General features: G+C 43.9%; 1 protein-coding gene and 1 long non-coding RNA gene across 7 annotated transcripts in view; one reads left to right on the plus strand and one right to left on the minus strand.

Annotated features, from left to right (window-relative positions):
* Positions 1-501: 501 nt before the first annotated feature.
* On the minus strand, positions 502-12,311 carry LOC149310063 (uncharacterized). 3 transcript variants are annotated; one of them, XR_016281975.1, is made up of 6 exons: positions 9,474-12,311; positions 8,428-8,476; positions 7,728-7,857; positions 4,608-4,739; positions 3,268-3,418; positions 502-976 (listed from the first exon to the last, which is right to left on the minus strand). It is a non-coding gene; the product is annotated as an uncharacterized LOC149310063 (long non-coding RNA). The 3 variants fall into 3 exon arrangements; XR_016281974.1 differs by lacking the exon at positions 4,608-4,739; XR_016281976.1 differs by lacking the exon at positions 4,608-4,739 and having other exon boundaries at positions 7,722-7,857.
* Positions 12,312-12,936: 625 nt separating this feature from the next.
* Positions 12,937-27,662, plus strand: part of KMT2C (lysine methyltransferase 2C) — a 192,561-nt gene continuing 177,835 nt past the window's right edge. For all 4 annotated transcript variants that reach the window (XM_089533592.1, XM_089533593.1, XM_089533594.1 and 1 more), the window contains exon 1: positions 12,937-13,131. In XM_089533592.1, coding sequence (XP_089389718.1) covers positions 12,944-13,131 — 188 coding nt within the window. In that variant the 5' untranslated portion in view covers positions 12,937-12,943. The remainder of the gene's footprint in view (positions 13,132-27,662) is intronic.

Raw genomic sequence — 27,662 nt, forward strand, 5'->3', positions numbered from 1 at the left:
TAAAGACCTCCAAGGAAGGAGACTCTACCATATTTCAAGGCAGTGTATTCCACTGTCGAACAGCCCTTACTGTCAGGAAGTTCCTCCTAATATTGAGGTGGAATCCTTTTTCCTGGAGCTTGTATCCATTGCTCCGGTCCTATTCTCTGGATTAGGAGAAAACAAGCTTGCTCCCTCCTCAACATGGCATCCCTTCAAATACTTAAACAGGGCTATCTCAGCACCCCTTACCATCTCTTCCCCAGGCTAAACATGCCCAGCTCCCCAAGTCTCTCCTCATGTTTTCCAGACCCTTCACCATTTTGGTGGCTCTCCTCTGGACATGCTCCAGCTTCTCATTCTTTTTGAATTGTGGTGCCCAGAACTGGACGCAGGATTCCAGATTGGTAAGTGTTTATGGTCAGCCAATTCATTTGCTGTCAGATCTCCTCCGCATCAAGATATCCGTTAGAAAGACACTTTGATCCCAACTTCATCAAGTAGTGAATCCAAGTGATGTCTTTATTATTGTTTTTATTATTAAACTTTATTTATAAAGCACTGTAGGCTTACACAGCAGTGTACATAGAATAAAATAAAATGGACCTACCAGTGGCATACATTTAGTACTGCTGTTACCCCACAAAAGCCAGTGGTTATGCAAGTTTATATGTAGTCCTCCCAGCCTTTTTGTTACTTAGGTATTGTTTGTTTTGTACTGTTGCTAGAAAACAAATAAAAATGTTTAATTATATAAAACCCAAGCTAGCTCCATTCCAAATATGACATCCCTTCAAATATTTAACCAGGGCTCTCAGGTCCCCTGTTAACCTTCTTTCCCCCAGGCTCAGAAGGGATCTTTCTGCATTAAAGGTGACAGACAGACTGGGCATGCCATTTGTGTCTGCTTACAATCCTGGTGGCACACAAAGCCAGCCTATTTGGAAGCAGCTGTCAACAAAGTCCACGTCTTTTCCCTTTCTCCTCGGATGCCTGGCTGAAATGAAAACACAGTAGATATTGCATTTGCAGGGGAGGATGCCAGCCCCTACCCCTCAGCCTTGCTTTTATTTTATTTTTCACAGCAAAGAACTTGCAAATGCAGGCACGTGAAGGATTGCTCTGGCATCGCCTCTTTCTGGAGGCACACACACAACCACACGCATCACACACACACAACCCAGAGTCCCTCCCTCTTTCTCAGCCCCCTTGGACAGCCTCACCGCCTTCTGAGAAGTCCGATCCTTCCACGCGAAATGAGGAAAAATAGTCCTCCCTGCCCTTCTTCAGTTTCCTCCTCCTCCTCCTCCTCCTCTGGAAGCCAAAGAGGAGGACAAGGAGGAGAGAGGGAAAGGGCTGCCAAAAGGGGCCAGACAGGGACCAATACCAACCGGTCCTGGCTACCCCAGAGACTGGGGGCCAGGGGGAGACTTGCAATAGCTGGATGGGTGCTGGCAAAGTGCCACACTTTGCAATAAGTTTGTGTGTGTTTCATGGGGTGTATTGCAAAGTGCCACTCTGTGAAATAGGTGCTTGGTGTGTGTATTTCACGGGTGTATTGCAAGGTGCCACTCTGTGGAATAGGTGGAGGTGTGTTTCACAGTTACAAAGTGCTACTGTGTGCAATAGGTGTGTGTGTGGGGGGGGGGGTTGACAGTGTGTATTGCAAAGTGCCACCCTGTGCAATAGCTGTTGGTGTGTTTCATGGTATGCATTGCAAGGTACCACTCCATAAAATAGGTGGGTTCGTGTTTCACAGTGTGTATTGCAAAGTGCCACTCTGTGAAATAGGTGCTTGGTGTGTGTATTTCACGGGTGTATTGCAAGGTGCCACTCTGTGGAATAGGTGGAGGTGTGTTTCACAGTTACAAAGTGCTACTGTGTGCAATAGGTGTGTGTGTGTGGGGGGGGTTCACAGTGTGTATTGCAAAGTGCCACCCTGTGCAATAGCTGTTGGTGTGTTTCATGGTATGCATTGCAAGGTACCACTCCATAAAATAGGTGGGTTCGTGTTTCACAGTGTGTATTGCAAAGTGCCTCTCTGTGAAATAGGTGAATGTGTACTGCACGGTGTGTATTACATGGTGCCCCTCTAAGCACTAACTGTATGTGTTTTGTATGGTGTGTATTTCGCAGTGCCACAGTGAAATTGGCATATGTTTACAGTGTGAATTGGACAGAGTCACTCCAAGCAATAGGTGTATATGTATTTCATGGTGCCACTCCATGCAATAGGTGTTTATGTATTTCACAGTGTGTGTTTCATGGTACCACTCCACGCATTAGCTGTATGTTTATTTCACTTATTGCATGCGCAAGGATGCAAATTCAAATTCTAGAATCCGATTGGTACGTACTGATGTAATAACGTCTTCCACATTTGTACTTTGACTTTGGATGGGCGCTGTGCTCTTCTGTGCGTGTGTTAACTTACCATGTAATTTTGTGCATTTCTGTATTGACCCCACTTTGTTTCTTTCAGGCTCGGGGTACATTCTCCCGTGTGAAAAAATCCTATGTGATATAGGTGTATGTGTATTTTACAGTATTTCATGATACCAGTCTGTGCAGTAGGTGTATGTGCATTGCACAGTATGTATTGCATGGTGAGGCTCTGTTAAGTATGTGTATATGTTTTGCATGGTGTGTACTGCACTGTGCCACTCCATGAAATATGTTGTATGGCGTATACTGCACCATGCCACAAAAAACTAGAATTCCCAGAATTCCATAGTATTGAGCCATGGCAGTTGAAGTGGTGTCAAACCAGATTACATGCAGCCAGAGAGAGAGAGAGGGAGGGAGGGAGGGAGAGCCAAGAAAAGTGCAGGCAGGAAAAAAGAGAGCAGGGGAGGAGGAAAGAACAAGACTTTCTCTGCAGGAAAGGGCCAGTGTTCCAGACCCAGAGGAGAACCATAGGGAGAGGAGATGTAGTTCTCCGGGCCCTTACCGGTGAGGGAAGGAGGTGGGCAGAGGGAACCCCTGGCTCAGAAAGAGGCTTGACCTATTTTGTCCTGGAGTGGATTTGACAGGTTGGGAGCTTGCCCAGCCAGCCAGCTTCCCCCTTCTTGGTACCTCTCACTGAGCAGCCAGCCTGCCAACTCCTGGCCCCACACCAGCCTCTCCCTCCTCACCTCTCCTTCCCCTTCGGCCTGATCCTTTGGCAGAAAAGCCTCCAGGCCTGGCTCCAGAGGGAGATCGTCCCCTTCCCTTCCCTCTGCAACTTTTCCCAGGGCGCCCAAGGAGGCAATGTCACCCTGTCTCCACCACATACACAACCACACTTACACAGATGTCCTCTGGCATCAGGAGGGTGAAGGGGGAGAGGCACAGGAGAGGGCGAGCTTGTTCCACAGGTTGAGATTTTTGGAAAATTTCTGTGTCCACCAGGGAAGCATTTGAAACATTTTTTCCCCTTTAAAGCAGGTCTTGCCTTATCCTGAAGGAAATGAAGTTTCTGGTTAGCATGCTAGTTCAGTTGCAAGGTCTCCATTAAATAATAATAATAATAATAATAATAATAATAAGTGTGTGTGTGTGTGGCGTTGTTTGCCTTCAAGTCATTTTCAACTTATGGCCTGGGTGACCGGATGTTGCAGGAGGACAAAGTACTGCAAAATGTAGGACCTTCCCAAATAAAAGCTTAAAGCACTCTCTCTCTCTCTGGCTTTGCTTCCCAAACGAAGATTCAGGAAGGACTCATCCCGCGCAACTGAAATGTAAATTCACGTTTCTTAGTCATGCTCAAAATGCAGAACATTTTGAAATTCCTCCTGGACAGAAGGTTGAAAGGAAGAGATGTCCTGGAAACATGGATGACATGTCCTGGAAAATGAGGGTGTCTGTTCACCCTGCTTATGGCAACGCTAAAGGGGATCTATCATAGGGCTTTGCTGGGGGTTTGCCATTGCCATCCTCCGAGGCTGAGAGAGTGTGACTTGCCCAAGGTCACCCAGTGGGTTTCCAAGGCCGAATAAAAATGCATACATTCAATTTAAAGACATAGCCGCATTAGTCTGGAAAATCAGTATACAAAGGGGTCTTTGTAGCACCTTTAAGATTAACTGAGAGATAGACATAGGCTCAAATTCATGCTACCAACTTAGTCTCAAAAGTGCTACAAGATCCCTTTGTGTACATTCAATGTGTGATTCAGTTTTAATTGGCAAGCGTTCGCAAGCATAAACTGTGTTTTTCTGACTAAGGCATAATAATGGAAACCTGGAATAGCTGGGAGTGTATACATTATTTGTCTAGGAAGGGGATTGCTCCCACCCTTACCTATGTTTCCCCTCTTCCCAGAGCTACAGTTGTACATGATGGACCACATGTATAAAAAAAGCAAAACAAATCACAAAGAAACCATTTTGGGGTGAAATGCAGCCATGCCTATGTATTAAACCAGCTTATAATAGTCATATTCACCCCACTGTCATTAAAGCTATAACCAAGTCTGTAATGATACACCTGCACTCCGTAGAGTAGCCCATAACAAGGATAATAACTAGAGCAAGGAGGCCCATTGTTTGTAGTTCCAAGTCTCAAACTGTTTCTCTTTCCCTTGGGACATAGCCAGCTGTCTCTAATTCTAGAGGCTGGATCTGTTCAGTCTGTTCATCAGCCCTCACCTGGAATATTGTGTCTAGTTCTGAGCATCACAGTTTGAGGAAGAAAACAAGCTGGAGCAAGTCCAGAGGAAAGCGGGCAAGAGGAGATAGAGTCTGGAAACTAAGTCCTATCAGAAACCGGGTAGGTCTGGCCTGCAGAAGAGAAAGGACAACCAGCTTGAGGACTGTTGTGCAGAAAATAGAACAAGCTTGTTTTCTGCTGCTCCAGATAAAAGAACCTGAACCAGTAGATTCATGTTAAAAGAAGGCAGACTCCAACTAAGCATTAGGAAGAATTTCCTGATGATCTGAGATGTCAGCCAGTGATTCGCAAACTTTGGCCAGATGTTTTGGACTTCAGCTCCCAGAATTCCAGACTGTTCGCCAAGGTGGCTGGACCTTCTGGGAGTTGAAGTCCAAAATACCTGAGGGCCAATATTTGGGAATCACTGTTAACAGTGGAATGGACTATTTTAGAAGATGGTGAATTCTTCTTAATCTGAGATTTTAAAATAGAGATTGGATGGGCATCTCTCTGGAGTGCTTTGAGTACCAGTTTATTATGCCATTTTATATAATGGGGCTTAAGCATCCACAGATTTTGTTATCCATGGGGGATCCTGGAACCAAACTACTATACCCTTCAGTCAATAGTTTCTACAGTATGTCTGTAATGTGAAAAATGTGGTTCCTGGGAAATAGGGAAGGTCTCTATAGCATCTGAAAGGCCCAAGGAGCAAACCTGACCTAATACAAGACAAAACTGGCCATTCTACTGCAAACCCGGGCAAATACAATGCTCCAAAGGATGGAACAGTGAAATATCACCAGGTATAGTTGCTGGGTGTCTTCTAAGTGAAGTCATTAGGCACAGTGGTCTTTGCTCTTTCTAACATGCTAATCCTAAGGGTACAATCACACTGGTGCAGTATTCTTAAGACCATGGGAAAAATAAAAAACTTTATTATGTCTTAAATATTTCAGGACCAGTAAACACATATGTAATTGCCTGAGGAGTGGTGTAATCTGATGGTTATCTCTCCAATGATAACCACACATTGCCTGTTGATTCTAACAATCTTTGCTTGAAACTACAATCGTGTTGGTGTTTGCTTGGGACTGCAGGCACGTAGCCCAGCCCTATACATATTTACTCAAAGGTTAGATCCCACAGACTTCAATGAGAATAAGTGTATGTAGGATAATGGCCTTAGTTGTCTCTCTTCTGCAAAGTCATATCTCCAGAGGGTGCCCTTTTATAAGAATATAGGCAGTCGTGCTACCTTGCAATACATGGTTGTGCAACTATTAGCCCACTGCTTTTCTGAGAAAACTGTGTGTTGTTATCACATAAACAGTATGCTGTTATGCAATCGTTTGAAAGCAGCTTGAAGCTCAAGACAATATGCTGTGTGAGAAGGATTTTTACTTGGTCAGTTTGCATGTTTCTTATATTTTAAAATGCACCAGAAGCAGAAGCAATTTACCTGTTAACAATACTTTGGGAAACATGGGTGTCAGTTTTGTACTAACCTTTATTATCTACCATTTCATATCTCTGGCTAAGTGCTGTTAAAGATGATGGTTGACTATATTTGTGATCCCTCCTGTAACATTATTATTATTATTAAACTTTATTTCTAGAGTGCTGTAATTATACACAGCGCTGTAATTATATTGAATATTACATTACATAATTATATGTAATGGCCCCATTCACACTACAAAAATAACGCAGTGTGAAACTGGGTTATTTTCGTGGTGTTCACACTTGCCCTGACTACACTCCGTGCAGTTTGCGAGGAGGGGGGGCTACCAAACGCCCCACTTAACCTGGTATATTCGATACCAGTTTTTTCCCCCACGTCTTTTTTTAAGAGCCGCAATGATCTGCATCTGTGGTAGTGTGAGTACGCTACTGAATCGATCCGGATTGCGCTGCATTGCTCCAGGAAATGGAGGTACCTCCATTTGAAACCAAAATGGTGGCAAGTGTGAATGGCGACAAGGTTTAAATGCCATGGAGAGATTCGGTAACATAAAACATAGTGGGAACACTGAACCAGACTTACATCAGTGTGAAGATCTGATCCCCTTGGGACAAAAATGTAAGTGTGAATGGCCCCAATGTAGATCATCACAGGAGAAAACTGTAGTTGCAGCTGCTAAGATTTTACCAGGATATGAAGCAAGAATTGTTATTAGCAACTTGGCAGAGGTTTAGCCAGGGATTTTACTGTTTCAAATAGGAATTCTCACTTCAAAAACCTTTACTCAGTACCTGTATATATTGGTAAAAAATGTGAGCTAGCTGAGTGCTCAGATCCATGGCAAAAAATTCACAAGGTAATTTTAGGTACATCACTGATTCACTTGGTCTGAAATATGGAGGAAATAACATTGTCAGCATTGTACGGTTACCATGAGTATTGTGGAAATTCTGCAGACAGACGTTTGTTTTTATTTTTTCCGTAATGAGAGCCAACTGTTTCACAATATCTGCTGAGGGCCATGCAAGAACAATTATCTAAATTCTACACTCAAGCACCAGCAACTGCAGTTAACAAATAATGCACATGCATTTTTGGCTTTTTTCTTTATATCTTATTTATTTTTCTGCCTCCAAAATCAATTTAGATTTTTAAAAAATGATCTGATTGGCAAAATCTGTAGGAGCAGTACAAGTGAAGACCTAGCAAATGGACAGACTGCATGTGTGACAGGAGAAGTAGTATTGATAAGGACGGGCAAAGGAGTTTTAAAAAGCACCTAGGCCCCATTCACACTATGAAATAACCCGGTTTGGAAACCGGGTTATTTCCCTGTCATTCAGTCTTGCACCGATTGTACTAAATGCAGTTGGTGGGGGTGGGGGACAAAAAGCCTATTTAAGCCGGTGCATTTGGCACCTCATTTGGCACCCTTAGCAGATTGCGCAGCCACTGTTCAGGAAATGCCGTCCCCCTCACTTTGATCCAAAAAGGTGTTCAGTGGGGACTTCAGACCAGATTTAAATGCCCTAGAGAGATTCGTCGCCTTAAAAAACAGTGGTAATGGTGAATCGATTTTGGATCAATTCACAGACGCGAATCTCTCCATGCAAAAAACATTAAGTGTGACTGACCCCCTACTTACACACACCCTGTTTGTAATAGGGCCGATGGCACCAGGCATTGTTCACACTTTTCTCAGGATTCTGTCTTCAGCCATGAGGACCAGAGGGTCGTGTTTCTGATAGAAGGGGCAGCCAGGGGCCAAAACATCTGGAGATCTGTCAAATTTAAGAGTGAGACAAGCTTTACCTCCAAAAAAACCCCAACATAGATGTGAGCATGCAGAGCATGACAACTTTTGCCATGTTTCCTGCTGCCCACTTAATTCTGCATTTTTCAAAACCTCCCAGATGCCATATCCAGAATGCAGAAATAATCTGGTTTGACAGCACTTTAATTGCCATGGTTCAGTGCTATGGATTTCTGGGAAGTGTAGTTTGTTGCGGCATCTCTGGGAACTATACTTGCCAGAATTCCATAGCATTGAGCCATGGCTGTTAAAGTGCTATCAAATCAGATTATTTCTGCAGTGCAGATGCAGCCTTAGTTAACCCAAATACAGGCCAAAGGGCACCAGGGAAAGAAAATAAGGCTGCAGCATGAATTATTTGAGAGTCAACTTACCTTATGAGCCTGTTTCTCCAGATATCCATCTCTCATTGTGAAAAAGCGATGTGTCTGTGGCTATTTGAAAAGCATATTGTGTACCTATGGCTCCTGTGAGGGTAATCCCTTTATTGCCTATAACTCTAGGCACATGACTCAGCAGTGGTTATGTTGTAACTCACCATAGTAGTTAATCCCAAAGCTTGTTATCTGAAGGCCTGGAGAAAGATTCTGAAAGGGCAAGAGTAAACAAATGAAAACCATCGCCAACATCCCCAGGGAGCTTAATATGGTCACTGGCTTCCAAAAACAGCCCAGCCCAGAAATGCAGGGGAAAGTTCTGCCCAATAAAAGGGGAAGGCCATATCTTTGAAAATGATAAGCCTAAACTGGTGGGAGACATGCAGCTTTGTGGAGCAAGTGTTGGCTCTCAACATTTCAGTCTAATAATCCAGCCGTGCATCCCACCCTTCTGAGGCGAATGCAGTTTCACACACGTCAGGGGCACCGTCCTCCCCCTCAGACCCATCCACACGTGCCACGCTTTCACGGAGCCACATCCTGCCACTGGGACATTCAAGGCCATAGCTGCCCCCCTCCCCAAATCTCTACTGAACTGTGGGACAAGTCAAATCCCATGTAATGAGGCTTAACCCCCATGCTGAGCCTCCCAGAATCTGGGCAGGTAGCCAGCCAGCCAGCCAGCCAGGCCCCTGTCCCAAGAGAAGGAGCTGAGCAAGCGGAGAGTGGGATTAGAGCAGGCAATGGCCCCCTCCACCTCCATCATCATCACCTCCTTCTCCTTCTCAACCACGTCATCCTCTTCAACCACCACCACCACCACCACCACCACCACCAGTTCCTTTTCAACCACCATGCCTCATCTTTCTCCTCCTCCTCCTCCACCTCCTCTTTTTCAACCACCACCATCACTACCTCCTCCACTTCCTCCTCTTCAGCCACCACCTCCACCTTCCTCCTCAACCACTTCTTGCCCTTCAACGCCATTCCTCCTCCACCTCTTCAGACACCACCATCACTTCTTCCTCCTCCTCCTCTGCCCTCAGCAGCTGCTGTTGCAGCCAGAATGGCTGGCAAGTGGCAACCATCCCACTCCCCAGGCGACCTCCTTCCTCCCATCTACCCTCCTGGCCAAACTGTTGTTGTTGTGTGTTTCCAACTCCTCTCTCTTGAAATGTTGTTGGCATTGTTATGTTTCCAATTCTACCCTCTTGAAGTGTTGTTGTGTGTTTCCAACTCCTCTTTTGAAGTGTTGTTGTTGTTGTGGTGGTGGTGTATTTCCAAGTATATCCTCTTGAAGTGTAGCTGTTGTTGTTTCCAGCTCCTCTCTCTTGAAGTGTTGTTGTTGTGTTTCCAGCTCCTCTCTCTAGAAGTGTTGTTATGTGTTTCCAGCTCCTGTCTCTAGAAGTGTTGTTGTTCTGTGTTTCCAGCTCCTCTCTCTAGAAGTGTTGTTGTGTGTTTCCAGCTCCTCTCTCTAGAAGTGTTGTTGTGTGTTTCCAGCTCCTGTCTCTAGAAGTGTTGTTGTTGTGTGTTTCCAGCTCCTCTCTCTAGAAGTGTTGTTGTGTGTTTCCAGCTCCTGTCTCTAGAAGTGTTGTTGTTGTGTGTTTCCAGCTTCTCTCACTTGAAGTGTTGTTGTGTATTTCCAACTCCTCCCTCATAAAGCATTGTTGTTGTTATTCATGCGTAGCCTTCAAGTAACATCTGACTTGAAAAGCTATAATGGGGTTTTCTTGTCAAGGTTGCTCAAAGAGGCAGTCTGCCCAAAGGCCACCCAATGGGGTTTTCCATGGCAGAGCGAGGATTCGAACCCTGGTCTCCAGAGCCGCAGCCCAGCTCTCAAAGCATAGGCCACCTACTCCCTCGACTGAAAGAAAGGAGAGAAAGAAAGAGAAAGAACACGCCCCTCCCATCCGAGATTCCGGAGCTCCGCATTTTGAGTCCAGCCGGCGCCTTGGCCGCTGCCAGGAGCAGCAGCAGCAGCAATCGCAGGGCCCCGTGAGGTCAGCGTCTCGTCCAATCAGAGGCCAGAACTGAGGGAAAGGGGCGGGGCGTCTCGGGCATGCGCAGTAGGGGCCCTGCCTCTGTGAGTAGAGTTCGAGAGGGCGGCGACGAGGAGCCAGTGCCGTCGTCTTCCTTCTCCTGAGGCGGACGCGGCTGTTATGAGGGGAATAAAGCATAAAGAACTTATCCTCGCTTAGTTTCTGAAGAGGGTTATCTTATTTATTGTGTGTGTGTTAACTGGGCTGTTTAACACCTGACACGACGACGCACAACACTTGTGTCACAAATACAACAGTTCAAAAGCAAACACCACAGGAGCCACTGCCGCCTCCGTTTAAAGGGTCCCGGGGAGGGTCGGCTAGGCAGGCTCTCCTGAGGGGAACACTTCCTGGCTGGGCGCGTCGAGAGGGAGCGCCTGGAGGAGGAGGAGGAGGAGGAGGGAACAAGGGGAAGGACGGAGGAGGAAAGGGCCTCTTGGTACACGTACACACACACACACACACACACACACATATAGCAATTTATCTTCTTTGCCTGACGCCACACACACACACACACACACACATATATATATACACACACAGACTACCTTCCTTGACTGACCACACACACGCACTCACTAAGATAAATTATACACAAACACACAGATTAACTCTTCCATGCCTGACACCACACATATATAACTACCTCTCTCTCTATATATATATCTACATACACACACAGCAGTTTACCTTTATTTGCCTGACACCACACACACGCATGCATATATATATATATATATACACACACACACACACACGTACATAGACGACCTTCCACACAACAGTCACTCAGATTATATATATATATATACACACACACAGCAGATTACCTCTCTTCCATGCCTGACACCACACACATATATAAATATCTCTATCTATCTATCTACACACACAGCAAATTACCTTCCTTCTTTGCCTGACACCACACACACACTCACACACACAGAGCAGATTATCTCTCTTCCTTGCCTGACACTACACACATGTACACACTCAGCAGCCTACTCTCCTTCCTTGCCTCACTACACACAGAGAGACATACACACCCAGCATCCAACCTCCTTCCCTTGCCTGGCACTACACACAAACACACACACTCAGCAACCCATCCTCTTTCCTTCACTGACTACACACACACATGCACTCAGCAGTCTCCTTCCTTGCCTCACACCACACACTCAAAAGTCTACACTCTTTCCTTACCTGACACTACACACATATATACACATATGCATACACACTCACCAGGCCACCTTCCTTGACTACACACCCAGTACCCTACCTTCCTTCCTTGCCTGACCCTACACACACACACATATATACACACATATACACATACTCACCCAACAGTCTACTTCTTTGCGTCACACCACACACACACGCACTCAGCAGCCTATCCTCCTTCCTTGCCTCACACTACACATACACACATATACACAGCATCCTACCTTCCTTGCCCGACACTACACACACACATATGTACACACACCCAATAGTCTACTTTTTTCCTTGCCTCACACCACACACACACACACTCAGCAGCCTGCTCTCTTTCCTTACATGACAACACACTTAGCAGTCTATTTCCCCTCCTTGGCTCACACTACACACACACACACAGAACCACCCAGCACCCTTCCTTCCTTCCCTGACACTACTCGCACACATGCACACTCAGTAGTCTACTGTCCCTTCTTCCCTCACACTACACACACACACACACTCAGCACCCTGCCTTCCCTCCTTTGCCTCACACCACATACACACATAAACAGTCAGCAGTGTGCTTTCCCTCCTTGCCTCGCAGTACACACAGACACACACAACCCGCCTTTCCTTCCCTCATACAAACTCAGCAGCCGTCTTCCTTACTTCCCTGACACCACACACACACACAGGTACACTACACACACTCAGCAGCCTGCTGTCCTTCTGGGCCCCCTACTTCCCTCGCCCTGGACCCGCCTGGGCCGCCGCCTCCCCTCCCCTTGCCTTGCCTGGCCTTCCAGTCTGGGGCCTCCCTCCCCTCCCTCTCTCTCCAGCAGCTGGAGGAGCTGTCAAAACTTCCTCCCAGCTGCCCTCAGCCAGCCCTGGCCTCCTCCTCCTCCTCCTCCTCCTCCTCTCTCCCGGGGGCGGGGGAAGGGCACCGGGCCAGACAACGACGAAGCCACCGCCGCCGCCGCAGAGGAGAGAGCGAGAGAGAGGGGCTGTGGCCTGGGCCCTGTCCTGCCAAGCCTCCCCGCCTTCCAGTGCTTGTCCTCGGCCGCTTCTCCTCCTCCTCCTCCTCCTCCTCCTCCCCATGCAGCCCCGGTGCGCGCTGCTCCGCGGCGGCTGAGGCCAGCAATGCCCGGCGGAGGAGGAGGTAGAAGAGGAGGAGGAAGAGGAAGAAAGGAGGAGGAGGAGGAGAGGAGCGAGAACAACAACAAGCCCAGCAGCAGCAGCAGCACCGCCGCCGCCAGGAGGAGCGCGGGGAGTGCCCTCCTCGGGCCCTTGGTGGCCTCCTTCCCTCCTCCTCCTCCTCCTGCTGCTGCTGCTGCTGCTGCTCCTGGAGGCGTGTGCCTCTCTCTGCCTTCTTCTTCCTGGGGCCCCGCCGCTGCTGCTGCTGCTGCTGCTGAGGAGGAGGAGGAGGAGTAGGATGTCAGCCGAGGAGCGGAGGCTGGCGCCGGCGGGGGAGGCCCCAGAGCAGCCGCAGCCGACCCCCGTCGTCCCCCAGGAAGCCCCGGCCCAGGCCCCGGCCCCGGCCCCGGCGGCAGCGCCAGACAAAAGACCCAGGGGCCGGCCTCGCAAAGATGGCGCTTCCCCTTCGCACAGAGTCAGGAAGAAGTAAGTTCTCCGGGCGGAGAGGGAGGGAGGGAGGGAGGGAGGCAGGACACGCACTCACAACACACACACACACACGGCACTCGCTACACTCACGGGCACAACTCACACACAACACACACTAGTCAACACACACACACACACTAATAACTCACTCCACTCTCACTCACAACACACTCACTGCACTCATTCACAACACACACACTAACAACTCACAACACACACACACTACTCAACACACAAAAACACACCACACTCACACTACACTCACACCGGGCACACTCATTCACAACAACTCACACTCTCACACTCTCACACACACACTACACTCACACAGGCAGACACAAGACACACAGTCACACGTATCAGACTCTCACACACAAGACACTCGCTCTTGCTCCTCCTGCTCTCTTCTTTCTTCCATTTGCCATGTCAAGAATCAGTCCACTCGTCTTCCTCCTCCTTCCTCTGTTCCCCTTTCCCCCTTCTTTTCCCTTTTGTTCTTACTCCTTCTCTTCTTCCTGCCCCAGAGAAGTAACTCTTTCTTTTGGCGAGTCTCAATGATTTTCCAGACTCACAGGCACTCCTCCTCCTCCTCCTCCTCTTCTTCTTCTTCTGTCCCCCTTTTCCTCTCCTCCTTTCCCTTCTGTTCTTACTCCTTTTCTCCTCCTGCCTCAGAAAGAGAGAGGGACCCTAACTCTTCCTTCTAGTGAGTCTCAAAGGTGCTGCAAGATCCTTTGCATTCTGGTTTTCCAGACTCACAGGGCCTCTTCTTCTGCTTCTCTCCCCTTTTCCTCCTCCTCCCCCTTCTCTTCTTACTCCTTCTCTCCTCCCTTACTCAAAGAGAGAGAGAGAGAGAGAGAGAGAGTAAGTAATCTTAACTCTTTCTTCCAAAGATGCTGCAAGATCCCTTTGCATTCTGGTTTCCCAGACTCACAGGGCTACTATATGTCTTTGAATCCTCTCCCTTTCTTTCTGGCTTCCTTCCTTCCTTTCCCCTTCTTCCACCAACCTTTGTCTCCATTTCTTTTTTACTTCTTAACCCCCACCTCCCATTTTGCCCCCGTTTTCTTATGCTTTGAAATCTGTCTCTTTTCATGTTTACTTTCCCTTCCTGGCCACTTTCTTCTCCTCTGTCACTCTCCTTTCTCTATTTTTAGCTGCTGCCTTCTTCCTTTGGCTCCTGGTTTGTTGCCGGAGCCTTCTTTCTGCTTCCTTCTGCCCTCTGATCTCTCTCCTACCCTGATCCAGGTTTCAGTGGCCTTAACACAGACAATGGTTATTGATCTTTAATTTAATTGTATTTCATTGCTGTAGTTTTGAAACCAGGCTTCCTCTGTCCCTGCACCCGCCTTCTTGCACACAAACAGCCAGTCCAGCAGCCTTAGGAAAGTGGTTGTGTAATGGGAAGCTCCTCCCTAGGAGCTGTCAAAAGGCACAGCAGGGGTATCCACAACAAGAAGAGGCTGGCTGGGGGAAGACTCTCTTGTTTTGGCTTTGTTTCTCCTGATACTGCCATCTTTTCGTTTTCTTTTTTCTTTCGCTGGCGTCCTAATAGCTGATGCAAAGAAATTAAACCTGTATTTCATTCTGAGAGCTTTGAGGACTAATAAGTACAAAGAGCACCATGCTGCCTTTTGTGAGGCAGGTGGTTTTGCCTGGAGACAGAAAAACCTTCCTTCATAAGTACTTTTATTGTCCACCGACGTTTGGAAGTAGTTCGGTGCTAAACACTCCTTTTTCAGCCTACTGTGGTCCCTCCACATTCGCTGGGGTTAGGGCCAAAGGACCCCCTGAATGTGGAAGAACCGCAAATTAAAAAAAGAAAACACTATTGTCTTGACCTAAGAGAATACCTCTCTAGGAATCCCTAGGTCCTCCAGTGCAACTCTGTGGTCAACATCTGCCAGACGTCAATCATAGATTCATGCTGGAGGTCCTACAAATGCCTAGAGAAGTGCTTTCTCTAGGACCTTCTAGGTTCTCCAGCACAACTCTATGGTCAACCTCTGGCAGAGTTGCGCTGGAGGACCTAGAGATTCCTAGAGAGAACACATTAATCAAATCCGCAAAAGTCAAAGCCACAAATGTGGAGGGCCAACTGTAATATATTGGTATAGACTCAGGTCCAAAACACACTGCAGAAATAATCCCGTTTGAGGCCACTTTAACTGCCGTGGCTCAGTGCTAGAGGATCCTGAGAGTTGTAGTTTATTGTGGCTCCAGAGTTCTCTGACAGAGAAGGCTAAACGTCTCACAGAACTACAGTTCCCAGAATTCTCTAGCATTGAGCCAGGGTAGTTAAAGTGGTCTCAAACTGGATTATTTCTGCAGTGTGTCTTGGACCTCAGTTCATGTATGAGTCAATGACTATGTTACAATTTCACATTTGTCTTTGAAGAGTAAAGTACTCCAGTGCCCCATACGTAAAGAGTGGATTTTAATAGGCAGTGACTAACTTTTGGAACATAACCTTTTAGAGATCGACCCCAAAATGAAATGGATGTATCATATTTCCTTTGGACAGTCCAAATTATTATGGTAAAAACTCAGAGAGTCGGGAGGGGGGCATGTTGGAGCTGTTGTTTGCCTTCGGTTTGAACAGACAGGCCAAAATAAAGCTGCTTCGGGTCACTTTGGAGGTATGCTATTTAAATGATGCATGCGTCCTAAAAGGCCAGAAGCCACGCCAAAGCCATGCTCCTGTCCTAAAGACTGGAAGGCAGCTTTGGCGCAGTTTATGGCCTCTTAAGATGCATGTGTCATTTAAACAGCATACCTCCAAAGTGACCCGAAGCAACTTTATTTTGGCCTGTCTGTTTGGGCCCCTTTTTTCCTAGTGAACGACACCTCTACTTTATGAGATTGCTTAATAAAACAACATTCTAACATTTCAGGCAAAATTCAGAAATATAAAATTTTAACATTATTTTAAGGTAATGGAAAAAATTGGATGAAGAAGATTAGGAAAAATACTCAACCTATGCCTATATCATGCCAATTACTGTTATAACTCTCCCCTCAAAACTATGGATTGGGTGTATTGCAGATCATTCAAAAACTCCCTCAGGTACTGAAAACACCGGAATTACCAAATAATTAATGCTTAGGGTTTTTGGAACAAAGCAGATCTTGCCTTAGGCTTTAAAAACAACAATGTGACACTAAATGTATGTACTTTACTTGTTCTGATAGTTTTCGAAGGTTTTCAAAACTTGGGTATTAAATAAGCATGTGTGGCAAGATAATTCCTCTTCTTTTTTGGCTGCAAATCCTGTGTGGAGAGGAAACCTTGGGATGGGGACATTCATTAGTCAAACAAGTGTTATTGGAGTGGTACTGTACACTAAAAGAAGTTTCAAATAATTATGTGCTAAACTTGTAAGCAGTTTTAACATTTCTGTAGCTGCATCTTTTTACATACATTTAACTACTTACTCTCTTTGCTTTCCCATGGAAAGGGGTTCCATCTCCCTCCTATGTTGGGGGAACCCAACATATCAAGTTAGTCTTAACAAACATTAACTGCTGCTACATTACATGTAAACATACATTGCTTTTTCCACCCTTAAATTACAGTCTATGAAAAGAGGGCACAAGCTCTTTAAAGGCTTCTTGCAATATCTTGCCTAACTTTGATGTAACATCATCTCGTAATAATTTTTACACCAAAGCCATCCACAGGGTAGGGATTGCTATCATAGCAGCGAAGAGGGTTCCCCCCCCCCCCCTTTGTATTTTCATTAGGCCTGCAAAATATTCAGTCAGGGTATTCTTGGTAGGGGATTTGTTCTCCTTCCAGCCACTGCTTAATATGTCATCTATCTTCCATTATGAGTTTGTTGTTAACTTATCTGTATAATTGTTTAAATTTGGTTTGCATTGTAAGTTGTTTATTGGGTGCTGTTCAACTAGCGTCCTTCCATGACAGAAGGCATCTGTGAGAAGAATGAGGAAGTGGGCTATTTCTAATAGTTTTCCCTCCTTCTCCAGAGCAGATTTTGGGGGCAATGGGGAAGGATATACTCCAGAAAAAGGACAGTTGTTGGCTACTACTGAGCATCACTGGTAGCCTACAGTCTGCCCAGGGGACAGGTTCCTCATGGTGGAAGTGGAAGGATCAGGTATCCCTTGCTATCATGGAGCACCAGCACTCAACAGAGTTTAAGCTATAGGGATACACTCTTCATTGAACATACTCAGTCTAGAAAGTGTACTAGAAGTCTTATGAGTCATCCACATTGCAGAAATAATCCGGTTTGACACCGCTTTAACTGTCGTGACTCAATGTTATGGAATTTTGGGAAATGTAATTTGTTGTGGCTGGTGGAATAATTAAACCGGATTATTTCAGCAGTACAGGTGCAGTCTTAGTCTTGTAATGATCCGTCAGTATAGGAATGCTATACTTAAAGGTTTAAAGAGCAAATGCAGTATGTATTCTTTTAAAAATGTAGTTCATGTTCTGTTCTATAGACATCAAATTTGTACACTGTTTTTATATATGCACTTAATGATAGCATAACAAACCTTTGCGAATCCCCGATAAACACTCATTCATCTCGGGCACATTGTCTAGTCTATGGGCAAATTGTGGGGTTGGAGATCTTACCATTTTTCTAGGAAAGAGAATTCCAAGTATCTGCGAATGCATATGTTATGGTAATCTGTTTGCTTTTAATGATTGTACTTTACGTGGTATATACTGTTGGGAGGTTGCTTATGAGGGAAGAAGATATTTTCTAATAATGTATGTAGACTCCACCCAGCTATTTAGGCTCTCTTGTCAAAGCCAACATGTCCAGTTGTATTTGCAGTAGGATCCAAAGACACTAACAGAATGTGTTTAGCATGTTAAAGGTTTCATATTTTGGAATATGTTTTGTATATTCTTCAAAAGTAGCCCACTTGCTAAATAGTAATGCTGTTAAGCAATTATATCTGTCAGGTGCTGGGCAAAATGCAGAAATGCCATGGTCACTACCCAATAGAGTTGAAGTCTAATGCGAGATGACAGTATTCCAGTCTTGATATTGTGAAGACATGAATGATGGTTGATTTGTATAAAACTGACAGGGCTTGCAGCCTTCTTCCCAGATGGAGTTGGTGGAAAGAGTTACTGGTTGCTGCCACCCTTTCCAGATGCAGGGACCAAGGGGCATCCTTAGGCTAGCAGCCTAAATGATCAGGGGATGTTGAACCCCATCAGCAACCGGTGAACACATCCCTCAGGGTCTGGGGCTTGTCAGCCATAATTCCTTCAGCTTTGACTGGATTTGGCTTCAATGTCTCTAGTTGCATACAGTCACTAGCTGCAAGCAAATATTGGATAAAATTCAGATTTATGAACTACAATGAGATATGAAAGTGTGGGTCAGGTCCAAAACACACTGCAGTTTTAACTGCCCTCGGTCAGTGCTAGGGAATTCTGGGAACTGTTGGACCCAAAGATGGATCTCACTAGTTTATGGTCATAACCTCCCACTGGGCCTACATTTATAGCCGAGATTCAAATGAAACATACATATGATGCCAAAGGACTTCAGAAGCATTCATCACAACCTTTGCCACCTGTAAAGCTGATCTCCTGATAAGAAATTTCTGGAGTATCTCCCTTTGTGGAGTGTGCTGGTTTGGCATAAAAATAAAATGTAAAATCTTTTAAACATTAAATAGTGCTTAACACATGCTTGCTGATGCAACTTGTTGGATTCCTGCTAATACTTTGTGAAACCCAGAGGTCCCAGGCAAGCTCCTTTGCTGTTTGTAGTGTTCTGCTGAGGGCCGCAGCCTGTCAAACAGGCTGGCATCCCCTCTCTATTATGCTATTATGGACTTGCAGCCAAGTTGCCAGTCTTGCTTTTTTAAAGGGATGATTGTGAAATGAGAGTATGTGCCTCTTTGTACACTTTCCTGTATACTTTGAACATGGGCTTCTAATCTTTGCTCAGATTTTTAAAAAGGAATCTGTACTGTAATATTTTTGGTCAGTTTCCGTATCTGCTACCGATCACAAGGTACAGAGGGTTGCTCATAGCAAATGTTAAGCATTTGGGTAATTTTGCTGGTTTTAAACAGTCTAGTCTTTTCATGACATGCTGCTGTCAACTAGACTAAACATAATTTAATAAAATAATAAAAATGCTTGTGCATGTGTGTATTAACTGTTTTCAGAAAAGCAATATACCTAATCCAATATTCTAGTGAATGAAGGCTCCCAAAATAAAGCTAATCAGTAGGATAAAAAACAAACATTTTGAATGATATATCTGTATATATAGTTTTATGACCAAAAAACAACAATGAAATCTAATAGTTTAAATGTCAATTTTGATCACACTAAAGCAACTAAGAAGCCTGCTTGGATGTCAATTGCCAACCTCCAGATTAAATTATACTGTTTTAAAATGCTACTCACACCCAGAAATCTCATCTTTACAAACATATTTTGGACCTTCCTGAAATACTTTCTGGATCCAATACGAATATTTTATAGTGATGCATGCAAACAAGTATAATCAATTCAGAGTATTGTTGATCATATAGTCAGGTTAATTAAACATAATTACTTGGTTGCATTGTTATGGTGTTGCTATAAATACTACAACATCTTCCTATTTTATTTATCAAAATACAAAGAAAATGTCTAATACAAGGAAATTTTGCTTTTACTTAAAACAAATAAGAAACTATGTTATAACATTTTGGAAGCACAATAATTTCTAATGTAAAAGTGGTTTAACTATTACATTATAGAGAATAGCAAGTTATAGTGATAATATAAACAAAAGCACCACTAGTCACCATTGTGATAACAGAAATGATAAAATATGTTTATTTGAACATAAAAACATTTAAGTCAGTTTTTACACTCAAAGAGGCATCTTTCAGTAAATAAATAAATAAATAAATAAAACTATTATAATTTTTGAAACAACTTCATAACACAATAAATTAAGAAAGGAAGAAGAGCTGTCTTCTAAAATAGAGGAGCTAGCATGTTTAAAATCACCCAAAAACCATGCAGAACAAAAAGATGTCTTAACAACTCCCTTAAAACTGAAAAAGGAAGAGGCTACTCTTTCCTTGTTAAGGAGGAAAGTAGAGAAAGCATTGTTCCATTTTCCCACAAGCTTTAGTCTCACTTGATCATGGTATATAGAGAAAAGTCTCTGAAACAGATCTTAAACTATGCACATAGTTTGGAGCTCTATCTAGGCTCCAAAATATTTAAGGCTCTTTAGGCCAGAACCAGCTCCTTGATCTGAGTCCAGAAACAAATTGGCAACCAGTGCAGTTGATGCAATATAAACAATGACAAACAGTTGATGCAATATATACCAGAAAGCAATCTGGCTGTTGTATTTTGTGCTAGCTGCAGTTTCTAAATACTCTTCAAGGGTGGTCCCAGGAGGACTGCCTTGCAGTATTCTAAACAGAAGGTGATTAAGGCAAGGATCACTACCACCAGACCTCCCTTCTCTAGGAATGAGCACAACTGATCCACCAGCCAAAGCTAGCAAAGGTGCTCCTGGCTGCAGCAACCACCTGGCCTTTTAAGAGTGAGGCTGGCCCTAGAAGCACCTCAAGTACCAAGATTGATCCTTCCAGATGTGTGTAATCTTTGTATGTAATCCCATGGAGAACAGGCTGCATCCCCAGCCCTTGTTTGGCTCGATCTTATCTGTACTGAGCTATTGCTTTACTTGTTAACCTACATCCAATCTATTTATTGAACTGAAAAATCAATAGCCTCTTTCTGTCCAAAGGTTTAGTAACCAAGTGGTTGGCATGATGCCTCCAAGTAAGTTGTTTACATCCTGAGGTTGAATACAACTATGCGTCAAAACTAGATGGCACTGTGTTAATACTGTGGTGGCCTGGAACAGCAACTTTTTTGTTATGCTTATGTGTTACAAAGTAGACCTTAAGATGGTTCTGCTCAGTGCTTGGGCAGATTAATTCTGATTCTTCCTCCACAAGGAAGGACTTAATTGCTCAAGACACAAGCTCTGAGCATTTGAATGATAGTATCGACCACCTAACTACTTACCCGTTCTACAGGAATTCCAGCCCTTCAACAGAATCACCAGCTTTCTAGCACTTCATAAGTTACCCTCAACCCCATTAGTTTCCAGGCCCACCATCCATGCATAGGCAAGCTTAATTTTTTAAAAAAATGTAGATGGGTTCATGGAATGTCTGACACAGAGATCCACTTGTGAAATAAATGTAAAAACTGGCTACCTGTGGGAAGCAGAGCACTGAGAAATAAATGAAAAGCATGTGAACTTTAAGACATCTTTGCTCTTATGAAGCAGAAGATACTCTACGAAAACAAGAGTCCAAATGATTACAATCCAGTTCAGAGTTAGGCATGCTTAAGCCCATTAAAACTCTGTGCTGACATGTGATCATAAAGGGTTGCTTTATTAGAAATTATGTTCTAATTTTGGTTAATTTTGTTTCCAGAAAAAAGGACAAGTGCTTACTTAGTATCACAGCTCCACCCCCACCCCCCCAATATTTATTTGGAAATACCATCTCTTGTGTTAACTGAGGCATCTTTATAACACAGAGGGAGAATCATGCATCCATTTACATGATGACTGCATGTCATCCCTGGTTAGCACTGCCAATTGTGAAGAATGCTTGGAGTTGCAGTCCAACAGCATCTGGAGAGCAACAAGTTTCCCATCCCTGCTCTGGAAAATGCAGTTAGGATTATAGCCTAAGCATCTTAATGTGACTATCAGTGATGGCTATTTGTAGATGCTTGGGCATAAATCCTATTGCTACTCACAACTGGGGTAGAGCCAATGAATCAATGATATATACATTTGTTGTTGTTGTGTGCTTTCAAGTTGTATCTGATTTATGTCAATCCTAATGTCAATCCTAAAGCGAACCTATCATGGGGTTGGGTTTACCATTCAACCATTGTCTCAGTGTGTCTACTCTAGTCTGGAATAACAGGTGGGTTTAGCCCTTAATTATCTTTATGGCATTTGTATTTTCATTTCCATATGGGATTGCGTTTTCTGGTTCCTTGAATGAAAAAAAATAGACTGATACATGGCTCTTATCATGATCAGTAAGAATATTTGTTATTTATGCAACTGGAAAGTTTCAGACCAAGGTATAAAATGTTTTGTTAGAATATTTGTATATGGTATATGTAAAACAATAACAGTCTGCCTACAAGTGTAACCTGGAACATAATAGCTTGCTTGCTGATGATTTTGATCTTCCCAATACCCCACAGCACACAAATAAATCTTACAGTGGGTTCGAACCCCATATGTTTACTGTATATTCATGACAGCAAGGTGTATAGTACTCAAAGAAGCATCATAGTCTCAAGTTTAAAATGAGGGCAGCAGATGGCAATGAGATGGGTGTAGCAAAGAGTAACAATGAAACAGCTGTGAATAGTACAATGAGTGACTGGACTTAGTATGCCAGGTGCTTAAGCATTAGTTCTTTTGTACATAGTACGTTTTAGATTCCTAACAAGCAGTGTTTAGAAAGGTATTGCAGCAGGTTTCCCTTTTCATCTAGGAACTTCATCCATGTTTAGGGAAAGCTTCAGTATAAGGAATTCCCTCATCAGCATCCACAAGCAAAGAAAAGGAAGGGATTGGTCGTTGTGATGAGGATGTTATCCTTTTGCCACGAGACAAATATGTTTTTGTTTTTGTAAGCTAGGAATGCCACTGAATATAAATTGAATGTATGCAACAGGTTATAATATTTAAAGATAAATAATAACTTTTAAACTTTTAAAATAAAAAAGGGCTACTTTTTGCCCCATGGTGAAGTACTTTATTTGCTTGTTCTTCTAAGCAGGGATAGAAATCATGTAACCCTCCAGATATTGCTGGACTGCAACTCTCAGCAGCCCTAGCTAGCATAGCCAATGGTATAGAATGCTCTCAACTTATCAGTATGCAGTGCAACAAATCATTTGAAACCATTATGCTAACATTAATAATGAATAAAACCAACATTCATACTAACATAAAAAACCAAACACAAATAATGATAGCTCTGTTTCTTAAAAATCAATAATACGTATGATGCCTAGCTTTGATTCAGTGTTAACTATTTAATGAAAGAACAATGAACATTCATCTATAAAAGTTATCTTTCTCCTCTGAACTGTCCATCCCACCCCACCCCATGTGCTGCATTTTTGGTTCCTTCTAGCTATCGCTTACTTGGTTTCCTTCAAGCTACCTTCTTTTTACTTTTTATGTGTATAATTTTTATTGAAAACTCACAAAATTTCTGTTTTAAACACATGCAGTGAACAAATATATTCAAAACATTTGGTGGGAATATTAAAATACTGACTCAGATTTCATGTAGAACTTTAATGCTTTTTCATGAGGAGAAGAAAGATTGAGACCAGCATGGAAGAGCCCAAGGTAGTTCGATCACTAGTTGATTTCAGTAGAAAATTTACATAGGCATACAGAAGACTGGACATTAGAGATATATAAAAGGTGGCAGCAAGAATTAAGCAGAATAGTTGTGTGGAGTCCAAGCAGAATTTTATTAATAGAAAATCATAGATTCTGCTTTTCTGATGCCTTCGTAAAATACAATAAAGTTCCAGAAGAAGCATGATTGTATAATGTAAGAAGAAGCATGATACTATAATAAAATAAAAAAGATATTATCAGGTAAAATGTTAGATAAAACCCATAAAACAAATGCCTGGTTAAACAATTAATGCAAGTTCTTGGCCAAAAACCGAATAACACTGTGCTCAGTATTGTATTGAGAAAATTTGGCAGTGTTCCTCAGACAGCTTTTGACAGCAGCCCCCATGTGGCCTGACAACCTGCCCTCAAAACTTTGAGCATCTTCGGAAGTATCGTATCAAGCATCAAAAAAAGAAAGAAAGAAAAGTTGGTATCTGGTGGTGATAAAGAGATTAACAATTTCAATATGCACACACAAAGTCTTCTTTATGCAGCACTTATACATGTGGTTTTCCATCCACTGAAGCATACAGGTGTGGAAGCCTGCCTCAGCATGGATCACAGCATGCCTGCATCACACTGTACACAAAACAGCTTGTTAGGCATATCCCTAACTTAAAATCTGGCTTGTTCACTTTTTAATTAAATTTTTATTTATTATTTTTGCTGTAACTTTGATGACAATGGGAATCTATAGAGTTGGAATAATTATTCTGACCTTCCTATAAAAGAAAGCTGACTTCCAAGATGTAATGGTGAAAGATGTTACTTCGCAGTGTTATGCGTCACAGAGAGTGAAAGAGAGATTTTAAAGGCTGAAATTGTATTATAAGTAACTTGAGGATATAGCCTACATAAATAAATATTTTAAAAGTGCACCCCTGTGTTGCATTACCCCTGCAGAGTGAATGTAGTATTACTTGCTGTTTTTCATGATGTCGTCATATTGTACTTTTCCATTCCTAGTCCATACTGTTGGATAATGGTAAGGAAATGCGTGGTTTTATAATGGGGGGTATATGATGGCAGGGAGTGTGTTTCAAAGTTCTGTCATTTAGAGCTATGTTAAGATGTTACTTCACAGGATTTCCTCTCCAGATACTTCAGGGAGTAGTGAGTGAGCCTTTCTTGGTTTGCTATTACTTGTTTGCAAAGTACTTGGTATAAAATGTCTTGCATTTTCCCAAATCAGAATGCTACTTAGTTTCATGGCCAGGTCATATATCTATATACAGTATTGAATTCATAATCTGGTCCAATTTTGTTTGGTGCAAGTTTCAGTTACTGGGCCCTGAGGCTATGTATGAGGTGGGATACAGCTGATCACTGTTCTCTTGATTCCTGTCCATCTTGATTTATAAGACATAGCAATAAGAGATTGACTAGGCAGCCTCTGGTGGTGATAGTTGCTTCTTTATAAGAGGGAGAGAGAGAGCGAGAGAGCAATTGCAGTTGGTTTAAGCTGAAACATCCACTGAATGCCAAAGTTTAGAATCATGGAATTGGAAGAGACTCCAAGGACCAACCGGTCCAACCCCCTGCTATGTAGAAAGACACAGTCAAAACACTGCTGACTGATGGCTATCCAACCTCTGTTTAAAAACCTCCAAAGAAGGAGACTCCACTCTATTCTATTGTTTACAAAGATTATTGGTTCATTTCAGCTCTCCATCCTCCTGATGACTCCTGTGCTTGGAGGCAAACTGCCATATTGGTCATGTTTAATCTGTTTTCAGTCATGATCAAAATTCAGAATGACCTTAATAGATTAGAAAGCTGGGCCAAAGCTAACAAAATGAATTTCAACACGGAGAAATGTAAAGTACTGCACTTAGGGCAGAAAAAAGAAATGCACAGATATAGGATGGGGGACACCTGGCTGAATGGAACTACATGTGAAAGGGATCTAGGAGTCCAAGGAGGCCACAAATTGAACGTGAGTCAACAGTGCGATGTGGCAGCTAAAAAGGCCAATGCGATTTTAGGCTACATCAATAAAAGTATAGTGTCTAGATCAAGGGAAGTAATAGTGCAACTATATTCTGCTCTGGTCAGGCCCCACCTGGAATATTGTGTCCAGTTCTGGCACCACAATTTAAAAAGGATGTTGAGAAACTGGAGCATGTCTAAAGGAGGGAGACTAAAATGATGAAGGGTCTGGAAACCATGCCCTATGAGGAACGACTTAGGGAGCTGGGGATGTTTAGCCTGGAAAAGAGAAGGTTAAGAGATGATATGATAGCCCTGTTTAAATACTTGAAGGAATGTCACATTGAGGAGGGAGCAAGCTTGTTTTCTGCTGCTCCAGAGACTAGAACCAGGAACAGTGGATGCAAGCTACAGCAAAAGAGATTCCTCCTCAACATTAGAAGGAACTTCCTGACAGTAAGGGCTGTTCGACAGTGGAACACACTCCTTCCTCAGAGTGTAGTTGAGTCTCCCTCCTTGAAAGTCTTTAAACAGAGGCTGGATGGCCATCTGTCGGGGATGCTTTGATTTAGATTTCCTGCATGAAGAATGGGGTTGGACTGGATGGCCCTTGCTGTCTCTTCCAACTCTATGATTCTATGATGATAGAATAGAAACTCCTTTGCTTGTCTTGATTACTTATGCTGGCAAAGAGAAGGGGATGCTGTGATTCTCCTCATTTGCTTGGAGCTGTCAGCAGTTCTCAATATCACTGACTATATGGTACAGTATTCTTCTGAACTGACCTTCTGAGCTAGGGCTTATTGGGACCTTTATTCCAGTGATCTTGTTCCTGCTTGGACAGCTAATTTCAGAAGGTGGTACTTAGGGACTATTTCTTAGCTATCGCATTTGTGCTATGGCGTTTCACAAGGTTCTATTTTGTCTCCTGTTCTCTAACATCTACAGAAAACAGCTGAGTGAAATCGTTCACCGAATAGGGTGAGTGGTCATCAGTATACTCATGAAACCCACCTCTACCTCTCCTTCCCTTGGACTTTGTTTAAAGGACTAACACTCTGCACTTTAGCCAAAAAGGCTCCCAGAACATTGAAGCTGTCTGGGTGCTGAACTAGAAATCAGTATGGTAAGGATCAATCCATCAACACTCAGTCCAGAGAAAATATAGGCGGGTTACAGACCACCATAAAGTACATATTCAGTACATACTAGGGTTAGGAAGGGGCGGTGCTTCCGCACCCCCCTAACCCTAGTACGGACTGAGTCCGTACAAAATGGCGGCGGCCGTTCCACACGGCCGCCGCCATGATGGCGTGACAAACACACCGCCTCCAAACGAGGTGGCACGGATATGACACCATCGCTCCGCGTGAGGGCGCTTAATGCGCCCTTTGAGCGGAGCAGGAAGGAGCTATGTTTCGGAGCTCCTTCCTGGTTTGCGTCGCTGGGCGCAGCCTTCAGACAGCTGCGTCCAGCAACACAAGGGAGAAAGGGGCCAAGCGGCCCCTTTCTCCTCCTCCCCGCCGCCATGGGGTGTCCTTGGGGCTTCAAGCCCCAAGGACACCCCTTTCCAGCTGCAGGCAAGCGGCCTTTTGCCGCTTGCCCACAGCCTGCAAAGTGGCAGATTGGGGCCTCAGAGGCTGCCGGTCTGGCAGCTGAGGCCCCGATACACCAGGGAAAGGCGTCCCTAGGATGTTTAGGGTGACTCTTACTAGAGAGGAACAGGGTCACACTTACCCTGAAGTATCAGTTTCACAGTGTGTAAATGTTGGCCATGTGGCTTCTGTGGTACATTGCCTTTCGATAGCTTTGGCTGATGTACCAATTACGACACACACACACACACACAGTATACCCTCACCACTTTTTATCCACATGCTGCTATCCTGAGATAGATTGCATGTTATATGTGGATATGCCTTTGAAGATTTATTGGAAGCTTCAGTTAGTAGGAAAGTGAATAGTCTGATTACTAAATGGGACCCAAAATATGAAACACATCTGACATATTTGAAGAGCTACGCAGGGAACCAGTCAATATCCAGACATAACTCCAACTGCTGGTGCTTATGTATAAATCCTCTGAGGGGTTGGGCCTAGTTTACTTGAAGGGTG

This window comes from Sceloporus occidentalis, unplaced genomic scaffold (assembly GCF_023333645.1).
Source record: "Sceloporus occidentalis isolate IW3139 unplaced genomic scaffold, rSceOcc1.0.p SCAF_7, whole genome shotgun sequence".
NCBI lineage: Eukaryota > Metazoa > Chordata > Lepidosauria > Squamata > Phrynosomatidae > Sceloporus > Sceloporus occidentalis.